The sequence below is a fragment of the Schistocerca nitens genome, chromosome 4 (genome assembly GCF_023898315.1).
Source record: "Schistocerca nitens isolate TAMUIC-IGC-003100 chromosome 4, iqSchNite1.1, whole genome shotgun sequence".
NCBI classification, from domain to species: domain Eukaryota; kingdom Metazoa; phylum Arthropoda; class Insecta; order Orthoptera; family Acrididae; genus Schistocerca; species Schistocerca nitens.
The window spans coordinates 57,972,434-57,998,581 of record NC_064617.1 but is presented as its reverse complement, the minus strand read 5'-3'; the positions used below and the strand labels follow the sequence as shown (position 1 = coordinate 57,998,581).

Here is a 26,148-nt window from a genome sequence, read left to right as displayed (position 1 = left end):
TTAACCGGCATTGGTTGTACTGAACGAGAAAACATCTCTCGACCACTCATATCGTAGCCGAGGCATGAGACTTACCCCTAGGCCGATCCAGCTCACAAATACCAACTTCAGCGCAAGTATGATTGAAAATGGTTCAAATGGTTCTGACCACTATGGGACTTAACATCTGAGGTCATCAGTCCCCTAGAACTTAGAACTACTTAAACCTAACCAACCTAAGGATATCACACACATCCATGCCCGAGGCAGGATTCGGACCTGCGACCGTATCGGACGCGCGGTTCCAGACTGTAGCGCCTAGAACCGCTCGGCCACTCCGGCCGGCGTATTATTGAAGATCTCGAACTTGAATGTATCATCGAGCAACGACGTAGCCAAGAATTTATCAAGAGGAGGGGGGGGGGGGTGTTCAAAGAAGAACTTAGAAAGACTCATGTTTCTCATCTATTCTGTAAATTCGCAACAATAAACCATTTTATTCGACAATGATCTCGGAGAATTCACAAAGCGGAGATACAATCTCGTTACTTGTATGTGCTGTATTTTGGAAAACCACTAAGAAGCGGTCATGATCCAGTCTCCCTTCACCCTCCGAGGTCTTCTTCTTTCAGTCTGGGTTTGAGTTGAGGAACTGATCAAGAATGAACGAGCGCAAATTTTTTGGGACACTGTGATTATTACAGGCAGGGTTTTTGGAATTAAGAGAGCTCTGTTCGACAGAGAAGCTAAAACAATTTTTGACAGCAAAAATGCGAAGGATATAAAATCATTCAACCTTACATTTTCTTGAATTTCTCATTTAAGTGTCACCTGTCACTTCTTCCAATGTAAGGAACATCATTTTTTGCATTAAAGAGAGTCCCGGGCCGCGCGGGATTAGCCGAGCGGTCTCAGGCGCTGCAGTCATGGACTGTGTGGCTGGTCCAGGCGGAGGTTCGAGTCTTCCCTCGGACATGGGTGTGTGTGTGTTTGTCCTTAGGATAATTTAGGTTAAGTAGTGTGAAAGCTTAGGGACTGATGACCTTGTTAGGTAAGTCCCATAAGATTTCACACACATTTGAAGAGTCCTGGGATACAAATTCATGAGCCTGAATGAGGAGAATTTGGATTATTATTTAGTTATGGTATGGTTTTTAGTGCCGGGAGTCTCTGAAGAGATGCGTGGCCAGCCTTCGAAGTAGCTCTTTCTATTTAAGCAGAGGGGCTGCATCTTTAACTGGAGTAGTCAGGAAAGAAAGGTATTCGGAAGGAATTGGTTGTGGCCTATAATAAGGGATCACCAGGGCATTTGCCTAAATTGGAAATGGTAAACCACATGTGAGGGTACTGGTGTGTAGTATCTGTAAGTGGTTGTTCTCTGGAGGGCGACAATGCCCAGTGGCGCAAAGAGTCGCAAGCAGAGGCAGTTGTTGAGAGGCTGTGGAAGGTGTAGGCTGCGTGAGCCAAAGGCGGTTGCGTAGCGAAGGATTTGTCTCTATGTTTAACAGTAGTGGCACACAGTTTGAATAATAGTGTGTGCCATGTCTGTGCAGTGTGAAAAAGGGAATAAATTAAATTTTACCAGTTCTTAATGCGTCTCCATCAGTTAGTACCACACCATTGCATTTAACAATGAACGAAGTCTCCATATACACGGTCAACTACAACAAGAGGATTGTAACATAATAATCATTAATTTACCCACATAATCTCCAAGGAGAAGGGAACTTATACACAGAATACCATTTTCAAAGTTGCCTGCACATGGATTCAAACCACTGCGCCTCACGAATCCACGGACTGCTAGCTCAGCGCCTTAACATGCAGAGCTACCCCAAATCGGCGGAGGATTTGGAAAAACTGATTGTTGTAAACTGTTTTAAAACAAAATAGAACGCATCGCGAAAGAAGACTGAACTCGGGCATTGCATGTTTTTCCTTAATTGTGCGTGTTTAATCGTCTGACAGTGCATGAATTCATGCATATTTTAAGATTTAATTGTACATGTAATTGCTGGCTTCAGTTATTGTAGTATTGCAAAAACGTAAACAGATTTTGGTCGAAAGTGGGAGGAAAGGATGCAGGGCGCAGTCGGCTCAGACAAATTCAAGCAGCCACTGACAAAATCTTTTACAAAACTAACGAACTAAGGAGTAAGCTGTCATCACATACCATTTTCACTCTACACAAACCCCTCCTCATTGTTTCATATCGGAGCTGCTTTCGTAACTGAGTACCTCCCATGTGACCAGATTTGGTGATATTTTGCAGTTTTGGCCACTAATGATAGAATTTTGAGCAAATTTTTAAAGAAATGCAACCACCGCCCTTGGGACGATATTTCTGTTGATCAACGCAATTTTTGGGTGACACAGACGAATCTAATTGTATTTTTATACAATTATTTTAATTTAGTGTTACTTGTAATGATATTTACAGTTTCGTTGCCTTATGAAATATTGCAACCCCAAACTTGTCCGCCCCCAGTAGCTGAGTGGTCAGCGCAACAGAATGTCAATCCTAAAGGCCCAGGTTCGATTCCCGGCTGGATCGGAGATTTTCTCCGCTCAGGGACTGGGTGTTGTGTTGTCCTAATCATCACCATTTCATCGCCATCGACGCCAAGTCGCCGAAGTGGCGTCGAAAGACTTGCACCCGACGAATGGTCTACCCGACGAGAGGTCCAAGTCACACGACATATATTTACCCCAAAGCTCTGCCAACCTCCACGTAAAGACTCCATTGTTAACATCAAACTGCTATAGACAGGTAATTAGGTTATTATAGTAGTGCATATACATTTTTAACTTTCCATAAAGCTAGCGGACGAATCAAAATCGATTTTCCTCTTCTTTCTTGTTACAGAATTATCCGTAATTACACTAAGTTGACAGAAGACATGGGACTGCGATATGCACATATACAGATGGCAGTAGTGTCAGGTGCACATGGAAGAAAATGGCAGTGCATTGGCGCTGCTGTCATTTGTATAGTCCGCGCAAGATAAGGGGGTCGAAGCGCAGTGACCAGTTTTTGTCCAATGCGCTGGGCGAGTTCATTCGTTTGTTCAGATGGGAAGGCCAACAGTGTCGGAAACCTTTCGGCTGGTCGGTGATGACAGAATCGCGGCACACGCCCAGCAATCTTTCTCAGACGATTTTACAGAAACTTTCAGTAAAAAAAAGTCAGTATTGCTTTACTTATAGCTTTATATGTCAGGTTCACGATTTTGTGCCCAACATTTCGTTAATGGTCATAGTCATTTTGATATTTACGGGGAAATAAGACACTGTGAGAAATTCGAAAAAGGTTGTAATGAAAAATAGAGGTCGCTGTAATTTTGCCTTTGGTGCATATTACATAATACATTGCAGTGTATGAAATTTAGATAACATACCGAATTTTTCTTTAAACTTGGCTGGAGGTCACTATCTGTTACCAATCTCGAGAAAATTCATTTGACGTAGCACACTCATTTGCGATCGCATTGCGCCAGCGACGAAGCCAGAGGGAAACATTCACGACCTTCCTCATACTTCATAAACGGTTTGAGGTATCGAAACGAGATTTCGGCAACTAATAGCACACAAAGAGGAGAGTATTTTGCGATATGGTTATTATGTTCAACTTCATTATCTACCATGTTATTCCACTAACTAAAGACTATTTCGATGAAAGAATGCAATTTTTTAGAGGCCATTGATGGCAGGTGAAACAAGAAATGTTCTAAGTTTTTGAACAACATAAATGAACACATCACACGTTTATTTTGTACAGAGATTGTGCTTTTTCGTAGGCTACTGACCTTACTGCAGTTCTCACTTATAAACTACTTTGTCAGAACTTTTGCAACTGCGTCTGCACAACATGTTAATGAGACGAGACTGTGTAAATTATGCTGTGTTTTGACAAAAGAAGCAAATTTTAACATGGTAACCAGGTTTTACTCAAAATTCGCCACTCAAGATGCTTCTTTGAAAGTTTCAAATGGTTAACAAACCGGGCGAAAATAAATCGCTGCATTTTCGGCGAAACTCGTTTCAGATACCAAGCAAAGCAGAGGTGACAGTAAATCTTTTTAAATGGTCACCATGCAATTGTGGGCATGGAGGACCCCACTTTACAGAAAATGTGAGCGTAGGCTTCAGTTTAGAACGGCATTTTCCTCTGCAGTGCCTGCTCTTAACCCGACACCCCCCCCCCCCCCCTTCCCCATACGGGCCCTGTCATCTGCGCATATAGCGGCCATGGCATTCTGCGCACAATATACTCAGATGATTCATGTGAAAAGGTTTCCGACGTGAATTAACAACCTTTGAATGCGGAAATCGTTAGGGAATTCAATATTCCGCGATCCACAGTGTCTAGAGTGTGCCCAGAATATCACATTTAAGCCATTACCTCTCACCACGGACGACACAGTAGCCGACAGCCTTCGCTTAACGACCGAGAGCAGCGGTGTTTCCGTAGAGTTGTCAGTGCTCACAGGCAAGCAACATTGCGTGAAATAACAGAAAAAATCAGTGTGGGACACACGACGAACGTATCCATTAATAAGCTATGGCAGCAGACGACTGATGCGAGTGCCTTTGCTAACAGCACAACACTGCTTGAAGTGCGTTCCTGGGCTCACGACCACGTTGCTTGGACCCTAGACGAATGGAAAACTGTGGGCTGGTCAGATGAGTCCCGATTCTAGTTAGTAGGAGCAGATGGTAGGGTTCGAGTGTGGGACAGACTCCATGATGCCACGGACCCAAGTTGCCAACAAGCTACAGTACAATTTGGTGCTGGCTCCATAACAGTATGGTCTGTGAGTACATAGAATGGACTTGGTCATCTGGTCCAACTGATAGTTGGAGACCATTTTCAGCCATTCATGGACGTCACGTTACCAAACAACGATCGAATGTTTGTGGATAACAATGCGCCATCTCACCGGGATACAACATTCGCGATTCATTTGAAGAACATTCTGGGCAATTCGAACAAATGATATGGCCACTCAGTCCGTCCAACACGAATCGCATTCAACACTTAATGGGACAAAATCGAGAATCAGTTCATGCTCAAAACCCTGCACTGGTAACACTTCCGCAATTGTGGACGGCTATAAAAGGGGTTTGCAACAACTTGTTGAGTCAATTCACGTTGAGCTGCTGCACAATGCTAGGCAAGAGGATGTATGACACCATTTTAGGAGGTATGTCATCAATTTGTTGCCTTGGTGTAGAAACTATTACAACAGCACATAGTACAAAAACAATAACCCGCAACACATTAATCTTACAAAAACAACAGTTGAGCTCCAGCAAGGCTAACAATTAGTCTTGGCTAAAATAGGGTTTGGCGATAGCCGATAGTGCTATGGATGTACAGGTCGATCTATCGTTGGCCTTGCCTTTTTCATAGTATGATCAATCAAAATATCTTTGAGTTCCACTGCACAGAAACTAGGTCGGGAACAATTGTATTTAGGTGTTACGAGATGGGGGTTCCGGACACCCTGGACGCCACCTTTAGCAATGTCCTTGTGTTAAGCGGAGTGATGTAAACGAATTTCTAATAAGGTATGTTGGATTAGGGATATGATATTGAAATAAACTAAAGGTACAGTTACAATGCTAGAAATATAAAAAGTTGTATGTTGAAATTTCATATGACTGAGAATTTGATCTGATTTCTACCAACCGATTTACGGTAGCTTTATGGGGACATGGGGACTGGACTCCAAAAATCGAAACTGTCGCGGCCAATGCGGGGCGTCTGGTCTGGCTTGATCTCATCTGATTAAATTTACAAGCAGGAAACACATTAAATGAAATCTGTGTATTCTGTCTAGAAAATCGTGCAGCTAACTTTGGTCGCAAGTGTAGCAGAGCCGTTCTGCGAAATACCAGCTTCCGAGCTCCAGGTGTAAGAGCAGATTAAGGACTCTGACACGGCTTCCCATTTAGATATGTTGAAGGGTTTTTCATAATATGGTTTCCGATATGCATACCCAAACACTGAAATTGCTTTAAGGATATTGTTGACACTGCTAATGACTACAGCATATTGTGAATGCAGCTTCAGGAAGTCAAAAGACAATAAAAAAACTATTTAATGTCGAGTATGAGCGAAAGATTTAGCTATGTTGTCGATAGAAAACGACAAAGCTGTTAAACATGACTACAGTGAGACAGTAAATGAGTTTCCTTCGTGCAAAGCAAGGAAATGCAGAATAAAATTGTAACTAAAAACACAATTCCTGAAAGAAATATATTCGTGCCGCTTAATTACAGCTCCTTTCATTTGTAATTAATAATTTGTCGACTGTAAATAACTTACGAGGAGCAAACCAAATATGTTCTACGTTATAATTACATCACTGTAATAAATATACTTTGTTGTGCGCAATATTTCTTACCATTGTAGTTCATTTAAGTAATATTTTTCAATAACGCTTCATTTTTATTAAACGTACTTACAAAATTAGCCAAATCTGTGAAGACAAATTTAAAGAAATATAATTTGGGGGGGGGGGGGGCGAAGGGAACTTGGACAGTTCCGCCAAGGATGCTGGAAGGCCGTGGTGTGGCTCTGATTGTTTGCTGTACATTGTTAACAAAGTTCGCGTCGTTTGTTTATTAACCATTTCTGAAACGACGGGTCCCTAAATCAAACAGTCGGACAACCAGAATACTCCCACACCCAGTTTGATAGCTGCTCTACTCAATTAAGGTTAGTGATAATCTAGTTCACTCAGAATTGTTCATGTGTTTTCTACCATGTTTTGTGATGTGGCGCAGTGGATTGTTCCACAGAAGTTATCTAGCCTCCGTTAAGTTTATAGTGAGGTGCATTTTATTTTTTACACTGAGATGTAGTAATTTCTACTAGTCTGCCGAAGGCAGAATCAGCAATTATTTCAGAGTTTATGTTGAAGAGGGAAATTGTACGTAAGAGGCAAATTGAATAAAATTTGCACCAGCGTGAGCGAAATCTCTTTCTTCAGCATTTACGAGAGCATAGTACCGTATGCGTCGTAAATACAGCGCTAAATGTTTGCTATATGATTTAAATTTGACCATTTAAAATCCTTTTCCAGACACGGAGTTCAAATCCAAATCTCTTGTTCTTCGCGACAAATAATTTTTTCCAACATTTTCATTTAATTACTTTATAAATCATCTCCATCGACGTGAGCACTCCTTTCTGATAGCGGGAGTACTGAACTGTAATAGAATCCAACAATTGTTGTTGTTTCGGTATATGAAATAGCACATAACAGTAAAGACCAAACTAGAACTCTTCTGCAGAATGAATAAAATTCCCTGGAAAATTAAAAACCTTTTGGTAGTAAAATTCTTAATAGAAACTATTCTTGGAAACAAACATTCGTTTGAAAAGCGAAAATCTTGAAACCGAAGAATTTTAATGGCTCCAGGTGGGTAGTTGAACCTTGATTATGGTGCAGACGGAGAATTCTGGAAATAATTCTGGAATTTTGTCACACTGTAGACTGCTGATGAAACTGACAGCAGGAGAAGCTGTCGTTTTCACAATCTTTAAATGTAGAACATAAAAGTGTCCAAGAATCCATCTGTGACTACTATTTTTAGAGAGGGGAAAAAATCTCAAGTCAGGTATCAAAGTGCAATGTATGCTGGTTGCCTATTGTGTTCAGTGTGATCCTGGAAATGAAAACTACTGGAAACTTTTTCCTTACTCAATTCCAGATACATTTTTCTTTGCAGGTAAATAAGCATTCTGCTTCAGTCATTATTTGACACTTGTCACAATATGGGGACATTGCCGAATGGGTTTTAATACTCTTCTCCATTTGTAATTACTGATTCCATCAATGTGTACATCCAATAGAAGTGTCTGCAAGTGTATATGCCTTCAAATATTTTGCCAATTCCTTGGCAGATTATTGGGGAGAGAAGGAAACATGGTAGGTGAATATGGATTGGGGGGAAGAAATGAAAGAGGAAGCCGCCTTGTAGAATTTTGCACAGAGCATAACTTAATCATAGCTAACACTTCGTTCAAGAATCATAAAAGAAGGTTGTATACCTGGAAGAATCCTGGATAAACTGACTAAACCAGAGGTTGTACAGAGTTTCAGGGAGAGCATAAGGGAACAATTGACAGGAATGGGGGAAAGAAATACAGTAGAAGAAGAATGGGTAGCTCTGAGGGATAAAGTAGTGAAGGCAGCAGAGGATCAAGTAGGTAAAAAGACGAGGGCTAATAGAAATCCTTGGGTAACAGAAGAAATATTGAATTTAATTGATGAAAGGAGAAAATATAAAAATGCAGTAAATGAAGCAGGAATACAAATGTCTCAAAAATGAGATTGACAGGAAGTGCAAAATGGCTAAGCAGGGATGGCTAGAGGACAAATGTAAGGATGTAGAGGCTTGTCTCACTAGGGGTAAGATAGATACTGCCTACAGGAAAATTAAAGAGACCTTTGGAGAGAAGAGAACCACTTGTATGAATATCAAGAGTTCAGATGGCAACCCAGTTCTAAGCAAAGAAGGGAAGGCAGAAAGGTGGAAGGAGTATATAGAGGGTTTATACAAGGGCGATGTACTTGAGGACGATATTATGGAAATGGAAGAAGATGTAGACGAAGATGAAATGGGAGATATGATACTGCGTGAAGAGTTTGCCAGAGCACTGAAGGACCTGAGTCGAAACAAGGCCCCGGGAGTAGACAACATTCCATTAGAACTACTGATGGCCTTGGGAGAGCCAGTCATGACAAAACTCTACCATCTGGTGAGCAATATGTATGAGACAGGTGAAATACCCTCAGACTTCAAGAAGAATATACTAATTCCAATCCCAAAGAAAGCAGGTGTTGACAGATATGAAAATTACCGAACTATCAGTTTAATAAGTCACAGCTGCAAAATACTAACGCAAATTCTTTACAGACGAATGGAAAAACTGGTAGAAGCGGACCTCGGGGAAGATCAGTTTGGATTCCGTAGAAATGTTGGAACACATGAGGCAATGCTGACCCTACGACTTATCTTAGAAGAAAGATTAAGGAAAGGCATACCTACGTTTCTAGCATTTGTAGACTTAGAGAAAGCTTATGACAATGTTGATTGGAATACTCTCTTTCAAATTCTGAAGGTGGCAGGGGTAAAAGACAGGGAGCGAAAGGCTATTTACAATTTGTACAGAAAGCAGATGGCAGTTATAAGAGTCGAGGAGCATGAAAGGGAAGCAGTGGTTGGGAAAGGAGTGAGACAGGGTTGTAGCCTCTCCCCGATGTTATTCAATCTGTATATTGAGCAAGCAGTAAAGGAAACAAAAGAAAAATTCGGAGTAGATATTAAAATTCAAGGAGAAGAAGTAAAAACTTTGAGGATTGCCGATGACATTGTAATTCTGTCAGAGAGAGCAAAGGACTTGGAAGAGCAGTTGAACGGAATGGACAGTGTCTTGAAAGGAGGATATAAGATGAACATCAACAAAAGCAAAATGAGGATAATGGAATGTAGTCAAATTAAATCGGGTGATGCTGAGGGAATTAGATTAGGAAATGAGACACTTAAAGTAGTAAAGGAGTTTTGCTATTTAGGGAGTAAAATAACTGATGATGGTCGAAGTAGAGGATATAAAATGTAGACTGGCAATGGCAAGGAAATCGTTTCTGAAAAAGAGAAATTTGTTAACATCGAGTATTGATTTAAGTGTCAGGAAGTCGTTTCTGAAAGTATTTGTATGGAGTGTAGCCATGTATGGAAGTGAAACATGGACGATAAATAGTTTGGACAAGAAGAGAATAGAAGCTTTCGAAATGTGGTGCTACAGAAGAATGCTGAAGATAAGGTGGGTAGATCACGTAACTAATGAGGAGGTATTGAATAGGATTGGGGAGAAGAGAAGTTTGTGGCACAACTTGACTAGAAGAAGGGATCGGTTGGTAGGACATGTTTTGAGGCATCAAGGGATCACAAATTTAGCATTGGAGGGCAGTGTGGAGGGTAAAAATCGTAGAGGGAGACCAAGAGATGATTACACTAAGCAGATTCAGAAGGATGTAGGTTGCAGTAGGAACTGGGAGATGAAGAAGCTTGCACAGGATAGAGTAGCATGGAGAGCTGCATAAAACCAGTCTCAGGACTGAAGACTACAACAACAACAACAACAACCTTAAAGATGATTTCTCCACTAATGTTAACCCGCTACTTTGGGTTAATGGTACACCGCTGCAACACCATAAAGATTTATCCATTATGAAGAATGCTGTCTGTATCATATCCATTTTTGTTTTATCTGATCGGTGTTCGAATTAGACCTGCACTATCCTTCCAATTGCTTAACTACATGTTTTGTGGCTACGGACTGACATTCAACTCCAACTGCTTCTGCTCAGTAAAGTGACACAAATACTGGGTGGTGATAACATTGGGAATACTGCTCAACTGTATTATATATGAGCAAATTGTTCACGTTGAGTTGTCTCCATTAGCTTGCTTGTAATTTTGGAACAATTTTCTCATAAATAATATATTAAATTTTACATTCTAGTACTGACACAGTCTTCTATATGCGAGATCAAGTAAGGTTATGTGGATTTTTTTTTACAACTGCCCTCTTTGCTAAAATATGTAAGGTAGTAGGTAACAGGAATCCCTGTTGCAGTGGACTTTGAATAGCAGTTTGTTGCAGGAAGATGTGGTTCACCTTTGGCATGGGTGCCCTCACTGTCTAAAATATCCGCAAAAGCCCGGTTGAACCCACAGCATTTATGGTGGCCTTTATGGTTGTGTTCTACACTATTGCATTCTCATAGTCTAAATGGGCAACTATTATTGTGACATCTGGCTCCTAAATCAAATGAAAAAGCTCTCTAAGCGGATCGAATGTTGCAGCATCAACTGACATGCTATGGTGCTGGTTTCATAGGGCACCAGGTTTTGAGATATGACTTTTTTGGAGTCTCTTTTTCAATAGACATGTTTCTATCTCATAATCCCACTTTCAGAAGTGTGACAGGTCAGTAGTCCGTTCTACTGACAAGATGTCTCTGTTGAGAGTATCAAGACAGTCACTCCACCCATGAACCATGTATGGGAAACTATTGTCTTCTTAGAACCGCATGGTAAATTCCCTCATTATCTGTCAGTATATCCTGTACAGCTCCACTGGTGTGCTGCCCATGCCCAGTGAATTGTGGATCACTGCTGGTGTGATAATTTTGGCTCCCATGATGGTTCCAATGGTATCAGGTTTGACGCACTGTTCTTGTGGTGTGGCCTTCCTTCAACTAAAACCATTAATTTATTTTATCTGGTTTCAGACATAAAATATTTGTTGTAAAGAGTAGTGAATAACTGTGCTCCAGATTCATGGGCGAACCGGGGGTGGGGGGAATGACGACACCAGCAAGTGTTGCCCGTTTTCTCCTCTTGTGGATGCCTATGACCATTGACCTAGTGATCAATGATGATGATAATTTTATATTTTCTAATAGTATTCTTCAGTTATCCAGGCTGGCATTTTGTGAATTTTTCTTCGTCCAGGGAAATAAAATTCTTAGGATTTTTCATACCAGTGCATACATTTTTTCAACAGCTGTGTGATTTTAGACTTATCAATAGACCTATCTAATCTTGCAGAGGTTACCAAAAGGTATACCCAGGAGATTGAAAGTTCCAATTTTAGTTTTCTATCCTTTAGCAGCTGTAATTTATACATCACTGACTGAATTTCAGGAATATTTTTATATTAAAGTGAGAATGATGTAGATTTTATTTTAATTACTTGTCTAAGAAACTGGTAGCAACTTGTTGTCTGAATCCCTTTTATAATTTTCTGCTGAGTACCTGTTGTGAAGAATTTGTATCATACATTAGTCTTTCTCCCTATGTAATTCCATATGCCGCTGCCACTTCTCCAAGTCCCATCCTGACATTAATGTTTAAAATTTTAAGGAGGTACGCAGAGATCATGTTAGAACTATGTGAAGAGGGTTTTAGAACACATTCAAGGTTATGTCAAGGCCTCCTTTGGAACGGTCATCACACAGAGATGTTACTTATAAAAAAGAATCTCATTTGCATATTTTAGATGCCAGTTATGATGACAACAGTTGGGACTGGGAGTCAGCTTTCATGGTATAACCTCAAAGTGACAGTGAGATGTGTAGTGTCTTCTAACAATTTATGATCATGGTAAACAAATGCACATTTATTATGCTAGTTAGTGTAAAATTTAAAAAAAATATTGTATAAGATCCTGTTATTCTTTACATTCAAGGTAGCTCTAATTACATCACAGATGTATTGCTGTTATTTGAAACATTTTGCTGCAAGAACTGCAGAAATAAATATTTTTCTCTCAGTTTCCTCTAGAAGAAACTATTGTGAATAGATTTTATCAAGTAGCCTATGTATAAAGTCCTATAATAATTTTATATTACATTAGTCCTACTGTATTGACAGTTTCTTCATTATATGGCCATAATTAAAATACCTGTGTGCTTCACATATCTCATTGAAGACACCTGAACTGAGATACAGCATCTATTGATATGTGAAATGTTGTTAGCATAATTGTCTCCAGTTGTTACAAACCAGTGTGTTTTATTCAGGTTATGCTTCAGTGAGAAGTCAACAAAGCAACAACTGACACAGCTGCATTGTTTTATGCAAAGGAAGGCTTGACATAATTCTACGTTTCTCAGCTACATAAAAATTTGGTCCATACATTTTTATTTTCCTACACCATTTTGTGTACTGTGTCGAAAACCACAGTTTTGCATCCCATCTATAATAACTGATGTATCAAGTGAAACTTTTGTGTTGATTACAATAGAGAGGAATAATGCAGTTTTCACAAGTATGGTACACAATGCTCGTATAGTTCCTACCAGAGTAAACACTTCAATAAGTACAAGTGAACAAGTGTGAATGCTCTTGAGCACTGGTGAAAATGAGGCTGTATCAGATCTGCCTGCTGCCTATTAAAATAATACTATTTCATGTTGTTGTTGTTGTTGTGGTCTTCAGTCCTGAGACTGGTTTGATGCAGCTCTCCATGCTACTCTATCCTGTGCAAGCTTCTTCATCTCCCAGTACCTACATCCTTCTGAATCTGCTTAGTGTATTCATCTCTTGGTCTCCCTCTACGATTTTTACCCTCCACGCTGCCCTCCAGTAACAAATTGGTGATCCCTCGATGTCTCAGAACATGTCCTACCAACTGATCCCTTCTCCTAGTCAAGTTGTGCCACAAGCTCCTCTTCTCCCCAATTCTATTCATTACCTCCTCATTAGTTATGTGATCTACCCATCTAATCTTTAGCATTCTTCTGTAGCACCACATTTCAAAAGCTTCTATTCTCTTCTTGTCTAAACTATTTATCGTCCATGTTTCACTTCCATACATGGCTACACACCATACAAATACTTTGAGAAACGACTTCCTGACACTTAAATCTATACTCGATGTTAAATTTTTCTTCATCAGAAACACTTTCCTTGTCATTGCCAGTCCACATTTTATATCCTCTCTACTTCGACCATCATCAGTTATTTTGCTCCCCAAATAGCAAAACTCCTTTACTACCTTAAGTGTCTCATTTCCTAATCTAATTCCTCAGCATCACCCGACTACATTCCATTATCCTCTGTTTGCTTTTGTTGATGTTCATCTTATACCCTCCTTTCAAGGCACTGTCCATTCCGTTCAACTGCTCTTCCAAGTCCTTTGCTGTCTCTGAGAGAATTACAATGTCATCGGCAAACCTCAAAGCTTTTATTTCTTCTCCATGGATTTTAATACATACTCGTAACTTTACTTTTGTTTCCTTTATTGCTTGCTCAATATACAGATTGAATAACATCGGGGATAGGCTACACCTCAGTCTTACTCCCTTCCCAACCACTGCTTCCCTTTCATGTCCCTAAACTCTTATAACTGCCATCTGCTTTCTGTACAAATTGTAAATAGCCTTTCGCTCCCTGTCTTTTACCCCTGCCACCTTCAGAATTTGAAAGAGAGTATTCCAATCAACATTGTCATAAGCTTTCTCTAAGTCTACAAATGCTAGAAACGTAGGTATGCCTTTCCTTAATCTTTCTTCTAAGATAAGTCGTAGGGTCAGCATTGCCTCATGTGTTCCAACATTTCTACGGAATCCAAACTGATCTTCCCCGAGGTCCGCTTCTACCAGTTTTTCCATTCGTCTGTAAAGAATTCACGTTAGTATTTTGCAGCTGTGACTTATTAAACTGATAGTTCGGTAATTTTCAGATCTGTCAACACCTGCTTTCTTTGGGATTGGAATTATTATACCCTTCTTGAAGTCTGAGGGTATTTCACCTGTCTCATACATCTTGCTCACCAGATGGTAGAGTTTTGTCATGACTGGCTCTCCCAAGGCTGTCAGTAGTTCTAATGGAATGTTGTCAACTCCGGGGGCCTTGTTTCGACTCAGGTCCTTCAGTGCGCTGTCAAACTCTTCACGCAGTATCATATCTCCCATTTCATCTTCATCTACATCCTCTTCCATTTCCATAATGTAGTCCTCAAGTATATCACCCTTGTATAGACCCTCTATATACTCCTTCCACCTTTCTGCTTTCCCTTCTTTGCTTAGAATTGGGTTTCCATAAAAGCTCTTGATATTCATGCAAGTGGTTCTCCTTTCTCCAAAGGTCTCTTTAATTTTCCTGTAGGCAGTATCTACCTTACCCCTAGTGAGATAAGCCTCTACATCCTTACATTTGTCCTCTAGCCATCCCTGCTTAGCCATTTTGCACTTCCTGTCAATCTCATTTTTGAGACGTTTGTATTCCTTTTTGCCTGCTTCATTTACTGCATTTTTATATTTTCTCCTTTCATCAATTAAATTCAATATTTTCTTCTGTTACCCAAGGATTTCTATTAGCCCTCGTCTTTTTACCTACTTGATCCTCTGCTGCCTTCACTACTTCATCCCTCAGAGCTACCCATTCTTCTTCTACTGTATTTCTTTCCCCCATTCCTGTCAATTGTTCCCTTATGCTCTCCCTGAAACTCTGTACAACCTCTCATTCTTTCAGTCTATCCAGATCCCATCTCCTTAAATTCCCACCTTTTTGCAGTTTCTACAGTTATAATCTACAGTTCATAACTAATAGATTTCGGTCAGAGTCCACATCTGCCCCTGGAAATTTCTTACAATTGAAAACCTGGTTCCTAAATCTCTGTCTTATCATTATCTGATACCTTTTAGTATCTCCAGGGTTCTTCCATGTATACAACCTTCTTTCATACCAACTATTAATAATATGTTCATTATCCACTAGCATTTAGTTATTTCTCTTTGCTTCTTCTGCAGCCCCCCCTCCGCCCCCCCCCCCCTTCCCAAGCATTTTAACTTGCTGAGTTGCTTTCCTCTTTTGTCATATTGGGGCCTAATGTTTGCTTATTTGCGTCCATCTTCTCCTCACCCCTATTTTCTTCCTACTTCTTTATTTTTACACATTTCGTCGTTATTTGGTTTTCATCTGCAGCATTTATAGGACATACGACTTTGGTCTCTGTTCTGTGTTTCCTAATAAAATAATGTGGAACACTTCAACATAGTGTAGAAAAACAGTATATCATCACAAGAGAGAACAACTGGAAGTATTTGGGACACTGCAAAGTATAAAAAAGAACACTAGACTATGTTATATGAATAAACTTTAACAAGAAATATTTTATTAACAAGTCACCATGAAACATAAGAAAGAAATCACAGCTTGCTGAAATAAAGTACACTCAAAGCAAACACTGCAATAGGTTCCTTATTTGTACTTCACGCTAACCAATACAAAATTTTAGTGTGACTTCTCTACAAATCTTTATAAATTATCATGACATTGATATTTACCTCATTTGTACAAACAAATTTTAACAAAATCTCTGACATTATATTAATAATGTTTTCTAAAACATCAGTATATTGCAGAATTGAGTTCTTTTTATCCCAGCAGATACAGACATTGTACTAAAAATATTAGTTCTGTAAGGCATATATTATCACACCTCACTGAAGTGTTCCTTCTTTCTACAGCTATTTTATTTATCTGTGAGGCACAAATGTTGCAAGTATTCTTTGATTTAAAAAAATATAATATGGACGTTCCACATTTGTCATCACAAAGTATGGTTCACTTAGCACGTCTATTCCAACATTTACTGTACACACGAGAAAACATATTACCTACTTACATTGAATAAGCATTATCGTCCCTTATTTCTTTCAAATTTCAGTTATTATTGTACCATTACACAAATCTTTATGTATTCATGTGCTAGGAACCAATCACTTTCATGAATATAATAAAAGAATTATACTCCATATGTTACACAGTATAATTTAGTGGGCTCTGTCCTGTATCTGATCTATTTTCTCATACAATCTCATTTAATCAAGTCTGTGACTAGCATGAACGAAGTATAAGTACAACTATTCTATAAGAATATGTAACAGCTTTAACAGAAACATGATAAAAATTCAATAGTAATAATGTAATTAATATTTACTATTATTATAACAATATAAACAACCATGATACATTTTGATTTTTTCATAAAAAAATCACTTCAGTCAATATTTCATTTCACACCATAAATACTTCATCATTCTTCAAAACAAGCATACATAAGCTGGCGTCCTTAATTTCTTCAAGCAAGATGAAAGATGTAAGAACAAAGGTTCTATTCACATAAAATAGGCTATTATTGTACATACATTTACATTCCTTGATTCACAGTCATCAACGTAATATTTATTCTAGTCTGGTCATAAAGCATCTTTTACAACTATTTACACACGATAATCTACCTATTTGTGTAGATTAAAAACAATGACAAATCTCATCTTACATCATATCACACTATATTCAGAGCAATATTATCACTTGAAATTGCTACTATAATATTTTTCCCCTCCTCTGAATAGTCTTTTACAACACAAAATTTGAGTATTTGTGCATATACTGTAGCAATACACAGTTACCCAAAGATGAGAGAATGTGGACCCTGATAATATTTCAATATTTACTGAAGAGTGATTTTGGGAGAGCATTTTATTTCGCATATAGTAACACGAGTACACCTAATACTTACAATGACAGTTTGTCTGTCAGAATGATCTGCAACTAAAAGCTTCAAAAAAATATTTCACAACCAAAGAATTCCCAAACGAACACTTCATGCTCGCTGTGCCATGAATGGATGCAGCGAATCATACTGACCAAGACCCATCTGGATGTGTTTCATGCGAAGTTCCACAGAGTCTTGGAAGCACTGCAGGTTCTCTGGACTCAAGCCAGCACGTATTTGTTCCATTGAACTCTGTAGCACCTTTACTTCATATGCACTGCGATCTGTACCAGCTAAGCTCTAAACAAAAAAGGGAAAAAACACACCCTAATTTGTTGAAACATGACAATTCTTTCTCACAGAAAAAAAATTTACAACAACACACTGTACAGGACTTACAATTTCACAAAAATCAAATCCAATCTTTCTATTATGGTTTTATTAGTGTATGCAGTCAAATATGGATCAATGAATCCAATGTGGTTGCCCTAATAAAATTAACTCAGTGGCAAGATAGCTCTGCAATTATGAGTGTAACAGTGCAATCAGTAAAAAGAGAGAGAACTGAATGTTAAAGCTTGAACTCAGGAGCCTAGGATTCCTTCTTTTGGACCCAGAGGAGAAGAAGAAGAGATACATGGAAGAAGTGTACATAATTACCATTTTACTTATTAGTGTGGTCAGAGGGCAATAAGAACACACTTATAAAATATCAAATAAAGCCACACAGTGAGGCTTAATCAAGAAAATATCAAATAAAGCCACACAGTGAGGCTTAATCAAGAACACAATTATTAATAAATTGTCATTAAAGATATAACCCTCTCCCTCGTACGTACCACTTACTAACTGACAACTAGAAAAACTATCATTTCAGTCACTGTGTCAGCATGAACGTCATCTTGAGAGAGAGAGAGAGAGAGAGAGAGAGAGAGAGAGAGAGAGAGAGAGAGAGAGAGAGAGATTACACATTTTATCTACTGGAGTTAAGTACTGGCCAGCAGTCCTGTCAATTTATTTTATATTTTTTATCATCATTTTCTATGCATTTATATCAAGAAATAACAATGGGCACACAAATGCATCTTTAATGTGCTTTGTCCTGCTACATATGCAAACTTAGTTCCTGCAAATGTCAGATAAATCCAATTTTGTTGAGACAGACATCGACATAGATTAGCAAGAATTTTGTTCTCATTTTAAGATCTTTACCATTATCTGTGCTGGCAGTACACAAGAAAATGGGCTAATAACAAAAATATAAATTATCTTCATGAAACTGTAGGTTTATATGCATGCATATAATGTAATAATGACGAAGACCTTGTATTTTATTTTTATTACTCACCTTTACCTGCAATACGAGTGCAGTAAGCTGAGTGATGAGATTCAACGTACGTTCACTTTTAACTGGATTTACACACGTAATGCGATTATAGCGATTTACAATTGTCCTAGCTTCGTCGAGAGTGCTGTCTCGTAAATGTGATGGTGCCAGCATTACAGCCACACTTGGTTCAGGAGCAATCTATAATTACACACAGAAATTCAGCTACAAAATGTTTAATTTAATGTTACATATAAAACCTATGCCTATGCGGCAGGAATTCAATACACTATTTGCAATGGAAATTATATACGAATGGAGAATGTATAAAAATTGAGAATTCATAAGCATAACACACAAAATAAAACGCACCTAACTTCTATAAACCTTACTTCATTTCCCAAATGTTCAACATTGGTTTCTATAGATTTTTAATAGGTAAGTAGCTACTTATTTTTTACTGCAGATGGAAAATTTACTTTTTAGAGGTAGTTCAAAGACTGCTACTCAAATTTGTTCCTTTACAAGAATGTAGGCTTCCTCTTAAGTATTAATCTTATCAAATAGCACATTTACTTACTACCACAGCATTGCAAGAATGTTTAATGTGATGCTAGCATTGTCCAGTCATGTGTACTGGGTACAATTACTGACAACCACATCAAAAGTTGAAATACATAATATGTAAATGCACATGTGTTTTTGTTGGATCATGGAGCAAGTGATATTGGTGTCTCCAAGAGTGAGGAGGTCCATCGGTCACCAATGCTACTGCAATTAATCACCAATGACAAATAGAAGTTGACACTCTCCCAAGGATGAATCACGCCTGTGCCTATTCATGCTGTCCTCCTCCGTATATGTTCAATATCCCCTGTTAGTCCTATCTGGTACAGGTCCCACATACTTGAGCAATAATCCAGAACTATTTGCAAGAGTGATTTGTAAGTAATTTCCTTTGTAGACTGATTGCACTTTCCCAGTATGCTACCAATAAACCAAAGTCTATCACCTGCTGCTTTGCCCACGACTGAACCTATGTGATCATTCCATTTCATATCCCTACAAAGTGTTACTCCCAGGTATTTGTACGAGTTGGCAGATTCCAACAGTGACTTATTGATATTATAGTCACAAGATACTGGGTTGTTTCATTTTGTGAAGTGCAAAATATTTCAAATCTGAACATTTTAGAGCAAGTTGCCAATCTCTGCACCATACTGTAATCTTATCAAGATCTGACTGAATATTTATGCAGCTTCTGCCAGACAGTACTTCACTACAGATAACTACATCATCTGCAAAAAGCTTGATTTCACTATTAACATACATCCTGAGCAGCAAGGGTCCCAACACACTTCTCTGGGGCACACCCAAAGTTACTTCATCTGATGATGACTCTCTATCCAAGATAACATGCTGTGTCCTCCCAACCAAAAAGTCCTAAGTCTAGTCACAAATTTCACTCGATACCCCATATGATCATTCTTTTGACAATAAGCATGCATTAATGAGTCAAATGCTTTTTCAGAAATCGAGAAATACTGCATCTACCTGGTTGCCTTGATCCAAAGCTTTCAGTATGTCATCTGAGGAAAGTGCGAGTTGTGTTCCACATGATGAATGTTTTTGAAATCCATGCTGGCTGGCATTGAGGAGGTTATTCTGTTCAAGATCTCTCATTATGTTTGAGCTCAGACTATGTTCCAAGATTATACAACAAATCTATGTCAAGGATACTGGCCAGTAGTTTCATGGATCACTTCTACTATCCTTCTTGTAGACGGGTGCGTCCTGTGGCTTTTTCCAAGAACTGGCTACAGCTTTTTGTTCCGAAGATCTACAATAGATTATCGTTAGCAGAGGGGTAACTCAGCTGCAGATTCAGTATAAAATCTGATAAGCTCAACACCACTGATGCTAATAGTGGAACGTCAATTACATCGGGTTTTCCTTTGTAAAGGAACATTTGAAAATGGAGTTAAGCATTTCAGCTTTTGCTTTGCTACTCTCAATTTCAGTTCCTGTCTCATTCACTACGGACTGGACACTAACTCTGATGCCACTAACAGCCTTTACATACGACCAGAATTTCTTTGGGTTCTATGAAAGATCACTTGACAATATACTGCTGTGGTTGTCATTGAAGACATTAGGCATTGCTTTCTTGACAGCCAATTGCTTTCTTGACAGCCAAGCACGTTTCATTCAGCATCTCTCTATCTATAGCCCTACACTGCTTTACACGCTTTGTTTTACACCTATTATGCAGTAATCTCTGTTTCTTTAGAAGATTCTTTACAGTGGCTGTACCCTGGAGGTTCCCTCTCATTATGAACTGTTCTATGAGGTACATATGTATTCACTGTGTTGAGATATGTAAATTGATATCGACAGTTTTTCTTTTTTTTTCGCTGTAATTACTCGGCAGTTTTATGCATTCTGGGATGTGTAATAGCTGTTATGCATGTACTGATTAATTAATAAAACGTTTCAGAAAGCTGTCACTTTCATATTAAAAAATGCTCAACAAAAGGTTATGAGCCAAGGGACGGGTGTGAAAGTATGGTTTTACAAATGTTAAAATAGAAATCATGTGTGGAAATCCAGAGCCAGTTCAGAAGTTACGCATGTGCCAATCACTCATATTTTGCCGACTGATCATTCTTGCATGCAGATTGCCAATTTTTTTTCTCTCGTTAAAAGCTAAAAATGAGTGGTACAGCCCCAACAACACTTCCAGTGGTTGAAATTTGATCAGACATTAAAATTATTCAAAGTGGAAATTTGCCATGAAGGCATATTGGGTCCATGATGAACTGTGGGATGATGTTGAAAACCCTCCTTCAGATCCAACGAAACGGGACGATTCTTGGAAGAAGAGAAACAAATGGCACATTCCCGAATAAGGGACACAAACAGGGCAGCGGAAGGGGCTTGCTTAGATCATTAATCACAACGAAATTAGTTAAATGCACTTCCGAGACGACTACTGAGATTGAATAATAATGACTGCTTTTTAAGTTACATGAAATGAAGTTTGAGGTGAGTGAGAAGTTGATAGGAACTTTGCTCCTGACTGGATTGTCTGATCACTACCAGCTTATGATCATGGCACTTGAAAACAGCAGCACACATATCACGGGAGATTCTGTTAAAGTGAAACTGCTATAAGATGTCAAATCGGAACATGCAAATGGAAATGAAGAATCTGCTCAGCAGAAGCCTACAAAATGTTTGATTAAATGTTACAAGAGCAACAAACTGAATCATGTAGCTAAATATTGTTCAAGCAATGATGAAAAAGGGGGAAGCTCCTCAAAAAATAACTATGACTGCTCTCTCAGCAACACAATTTTGCTGTGGACTGTAGCGTATTGTAAGCTGGTGGATAATACCTTCAGAATTCCCAAATCCTTTTAGTTCATCACTGACATACTCCTTTCCATAGTCAGACTGCAACTTCTTGATATTTCTGCCTGTCTGCTTTTCCACCATGGCTTTGAAGTTTATAAGTATCTGTGTTGACTCAGATTTTTTTCTTCAAGAAATAAACAAACTTCAATCTTGAAAAATCATCAATAAATGTGAGAAAATAATGATTTCCGCCAATAGGTGTTGTCCCAGTTTGCCCACACAAATCAGAATGCACTAAGTCTAAGATATGTTCAGAATACCTTTTGCTAGGTTGTTTGGATGGAAGACATGACCGTTTTCGCATCATGCACAACTCACAAGGGATCCTTAACCACAAAGACAAAGGAAGCTTTTCTTGCAGTTGATATTAGACAGTCTCACAGAAAGGATATGCGGTATTTAGATTCCTGTGCCTTGATTCACATCACTAATAATGGAAGGAAGCTTCATAATGTCAAGCCATGTAATAATTCAGTGACCAGCATGAGAGGCGATGGCTTAGTAGCAAAGACTACAGGAAGTCTTGATCTGACCACCTCTACTGATGATGAAACAGTAGAAGTAGAAGCATTTGATGTCATTCATATTGCAAACTAAGCTATAAATTTGCTCTCAGTTAGTAAAATTGTAAGCAAAGTGCATAAAGTGACTTAACAAAAAAGGTGGATTCATCTACAATGCAGAAGGTGAACTAATTGCCAAAGTACTGCCTAAGAATAGCAATTATGGTTCGAATGCAAATGAAATGAAACAGTGCTACTACACAAAAGGTAATAGATTCTTGAGCATATGAATCGCAAAAGTATGCATAAGTTGTCGAAGGTTTCAACAGAACTAAATGAAGATATTGTGGTTAAGGATCCCCTGTGAGTTGTGCATGATGAGAAAACGGTCATGTCTTCCATTCAAATAACCTAGCAAAAGGTCTGAACATATCTTAGACTTAGTGCATTCTGATTTGTGTGGGCAAACTGAGACAACACCTATTGGTGGAAATCATTATTTTCTCACATTTATTGATGAGTTTTCAAGATTGAAGAAAAAATCTGAGTCAACACAGATACTTATAAACTTCAAAGCCACGGTGGAAAAGCAGGCAGGCAGAAATATCAAGAAGTTGCGGTCTGACAATGGAAAGGAGCATGTCAGTGATGAACTAAAAGGATTTGGGAATTCTGAAGGTATTATCCATCAGCTTACAATACGTTACAGTCGACAGCAAAATTGTGTTGCTGAGAGAGCTAATAGAACATTGGTTGGAAAGGCTTGTACCATGAGGTTCAATGTTAACCTGCCATGGGAGTATTGGGCTGAAGCTGTGTTTACAGCTGCATACCTATCAAATCATTCACTGTCCACCAGATAAGATGTCACATGAACTTTGGCATAGGCCTTGTTTATCATATCTGAGAATTTCTGGCTGCAGTGTAACAGTTCACATTCCAAAACTCCGTCTCAAGACGTAGGCTAAGAAATCACAGGCATTGACATTTGCAGGCTATTGTCTGGCAGCTAAAGCCTGTCGATTCATCAATAGGGAGACTGGTCAGATAACTGTCAGCAGGCATGTAAAATTCCTGGAGGATGGAAATTTTTCAAGTTCAAAGACAGAGGAACCTAAGACCACAAATGCCTTAGTGTTGGAACAAGAAGTAGTTCTCCAGGACATCAATACTTCACAAACTGAAGGAGAAGTTAAGTCGGAAGACCGTGATAATGAACGCTTTTATGGCTTTCAACAGTGATTCAATAGAAATTGAAGCTCAAGACAAGGGTCATGAGAATCAAAACATAGTTCAAGAGGTTACACCCCAAGGATCAAACAGAGAACCAAAACCCAAGACACAGCCTGACCATGTTACTTACTATTTGAAAGAAGGACTTGCAAGTAAAGACATTGATGCCAAAAAAGCCTTAGGAGAGTCAAATAATGAAGAATGAAAAAAAGAATGAAGACAGAATTCTCATCTCTAGTTCATAACAACACATTTGAAGAAGTAGAGCTACCCAGGGGGACACAAACCACTAAAGACTAAGTGGGTATTAAAAATAAAGCATGCGACTAGCAATAAACTACAAACATTTAAGGCACACCTAGTGGTAAAATGATGTGCTCAAGTTCAAGGTACTGATTATCAGGAAATCCTCACACCAATGGTCAAACATGCATCCATTAGGTATCTCTTGTCTATAGCAGCTCGAGAGAACCTGGAGGTGGACCACGTTGACATCACCACTGCTTATCTCTATGGAGATTTAAATGAAGAAATTTATGTCATTCCACCAGAAAATTTTGTAACTCCTGGAAAAGTATGTAGGCTGAAGAAAGCTGTTTATGGACTCAAAGAGGCTGGTAGGAACTGGAATCAAGAAATTGATAGGAAACTGAAATTAAAGAGATCAAACACTGATCCTTGTATCTATCTTCACAGAGATGATGCCAAACTTGTCATCATAGATTTATATGTCAATGATATGCTATTTCTCTCAAGTGCCAGAAGTGTTTTGGATCAATTCAAAAGTTCTTTGAAGGGATTTTTTGAGATACAAGAATTAGGACAGATTTGCCAAAGCCAATGCCTAGGCATGGAAATTACGCAGGATTGTGATAAAGGAAAAATTTGACTCCCAGAAACCCCATGCAAAAAAGTTCTGGAGAAATTTGGAATGAGTGAAGCCAAGCTGGTGTCAACACCACCGGACTTGCTTTGGACTTTGAAGGGCTCGAATCATGAGATGTCAAGGTACCATATCAAGAAGCAATAGGAAGTCTTCTATATCTACCCCAAATCTCTAGACCTGATACGTGTTTCACTGTAAATCTCAGCAGATATAACCACTGTTTTAAAAAGATTGATTGGTTGTCAGTAAAAACATTATTTAGGTATTTGAAGGGAACTGTGGACTATAAGCTAGAATTTTGTAGAGATGGTAACAGAGAAATAATGGCCTTCAATAATGCAGATAGGGAAAATTAAATCGGTGACAGACACACTGTAATTGGTTCATGCATAAAAATGTAAAACTATTTAATTTCATGGCCTCGTAGAAAACAAAAAACTACTGCACTTTCTACTTGTGAAGCTGAATATATGGCCTCGGTATCAACTGTTCAAGATTTACAGTGGTTAAGAAAACTTATGTTTGAGATAGATCCATGAAGTGCTGTAAGTAAATTGTGATAATAAAACAGTCACTTAGTTATGCAAGAATCTAGTGACAAACTCTAGATCAAAGTATACAGATAGAAAGCATCATTTTATAAGAAGGCATGTTGAGACAGGTGTTATTAATGTTGAACATCTGTCTTCTTACGAAATGTTGGCCAATGCTTTCACAAAACCGCTCAGCAATGCCCAACATGAAAGGTGAGTAAGAAACTGTGGCCTTGTGAAATAAGTGGAAGAGTGACTATACATTCAGACTTCACACCATCAACAGTTTTTTATTTATTTATTTATTTTTTAAATCCTGTGCTGAAAGTTTCAAGTTACTCACTGAGATATGACACTACAGATTTTTTATCTAGTTTACTGAACATATATGTCTTTCTGCTTGTTTTGGCTGTCTATTGTACTTTAGTAATCATTGTTGCCACAACCATGTCATGACCACTGATACCAGTTTCAGTGGGACATCCTCAAAGAGGTCAGGTCTATTTGTTGCCATTAGATCCAATATATTTCCATAATGAGTGGAATTCCTAAGTATCTGTTCTTGATAGTTTTCAGAGAAGGCATTTAGTGAAGTTTCACAGAATTTATCACAATATCCTTGTAAGTAAATTAGAATATTATGGTGTAACAGGAAATGCTGCAACTGTTTTAAATCCTACCATATATCTCGGACTGGAAATAAAGGATGTAATTAGGAAGGAAACATATAATAGGCCATCAGGCATCATCCTATTGGCAACTAATTACATGTGGTATGCTACAAGTTTCAATCTTTGGGCGCTTACTTTTTCGCGTGTATATCAGTGCCCTTTCATCTGCAACATTACCAGATGCTAAGTTTGTTTTATTTGCAGAGGATACAAACATTGCAACAAATAGCTAATCAAGTATAGTCTACATTTACATCTATATCCATACTCCACAACCCCCTGTATGGAGTGTGGCACAGGGTACCCTGTACCACTACTAGTCATTTCCTTCCTAGTTCCAGTTGCAAATTTCTTTGTTACTAAACTAAAAAAACACTACACGCAGTTTAGAATTTGTAAGAGGTTTCACACTAGTACATGTCTAAACTATGGTGACAAACAGATATTCTAAGATGACGATGTCAAATTCTTAGGATTGTGTGTTTAAATTCTTTGGATTACAGCTTG

At 38.6% G+C, this 26,148-nt stretch overlaps 1 protein-coding gene across 2 annotated transcripts in view; it reads right to left on the bottom strand.

The window, feature by feature from the left end:
* Positions 1 to 15,740: 15,740 nt before the first annotated feature.
* Positions 15,741 to 26,148, bottom strand: part of LOC126252880 (protein lin-9 homolog) — a 146,684-nt gene continuing 136,276 nt past the window's right edge. The window contains exons 8-9 of one of the 2 annotated variants that reach the window (XM_049953840.1): positions 18,420 to 18,599; positions 15,741 to 17,371 (exon numbers count right to left, since the gene is read on the bottom strand). In XM_049953840.1, the coding sequence (XP_049809797.1) occupies positions 17,180 to 17,371; positions 18,420 to 18,599 (372 nt within the window). In that variant the 3' untranslated portion in view covers positions 15,741 to 17,179. The remainder of the gene's footprint in view (positions 17,372 to 18,419; positions 18,600 to 26,148) is intronic. The other variant, XM_049953841.1, reaches the window with a different exon arrangement.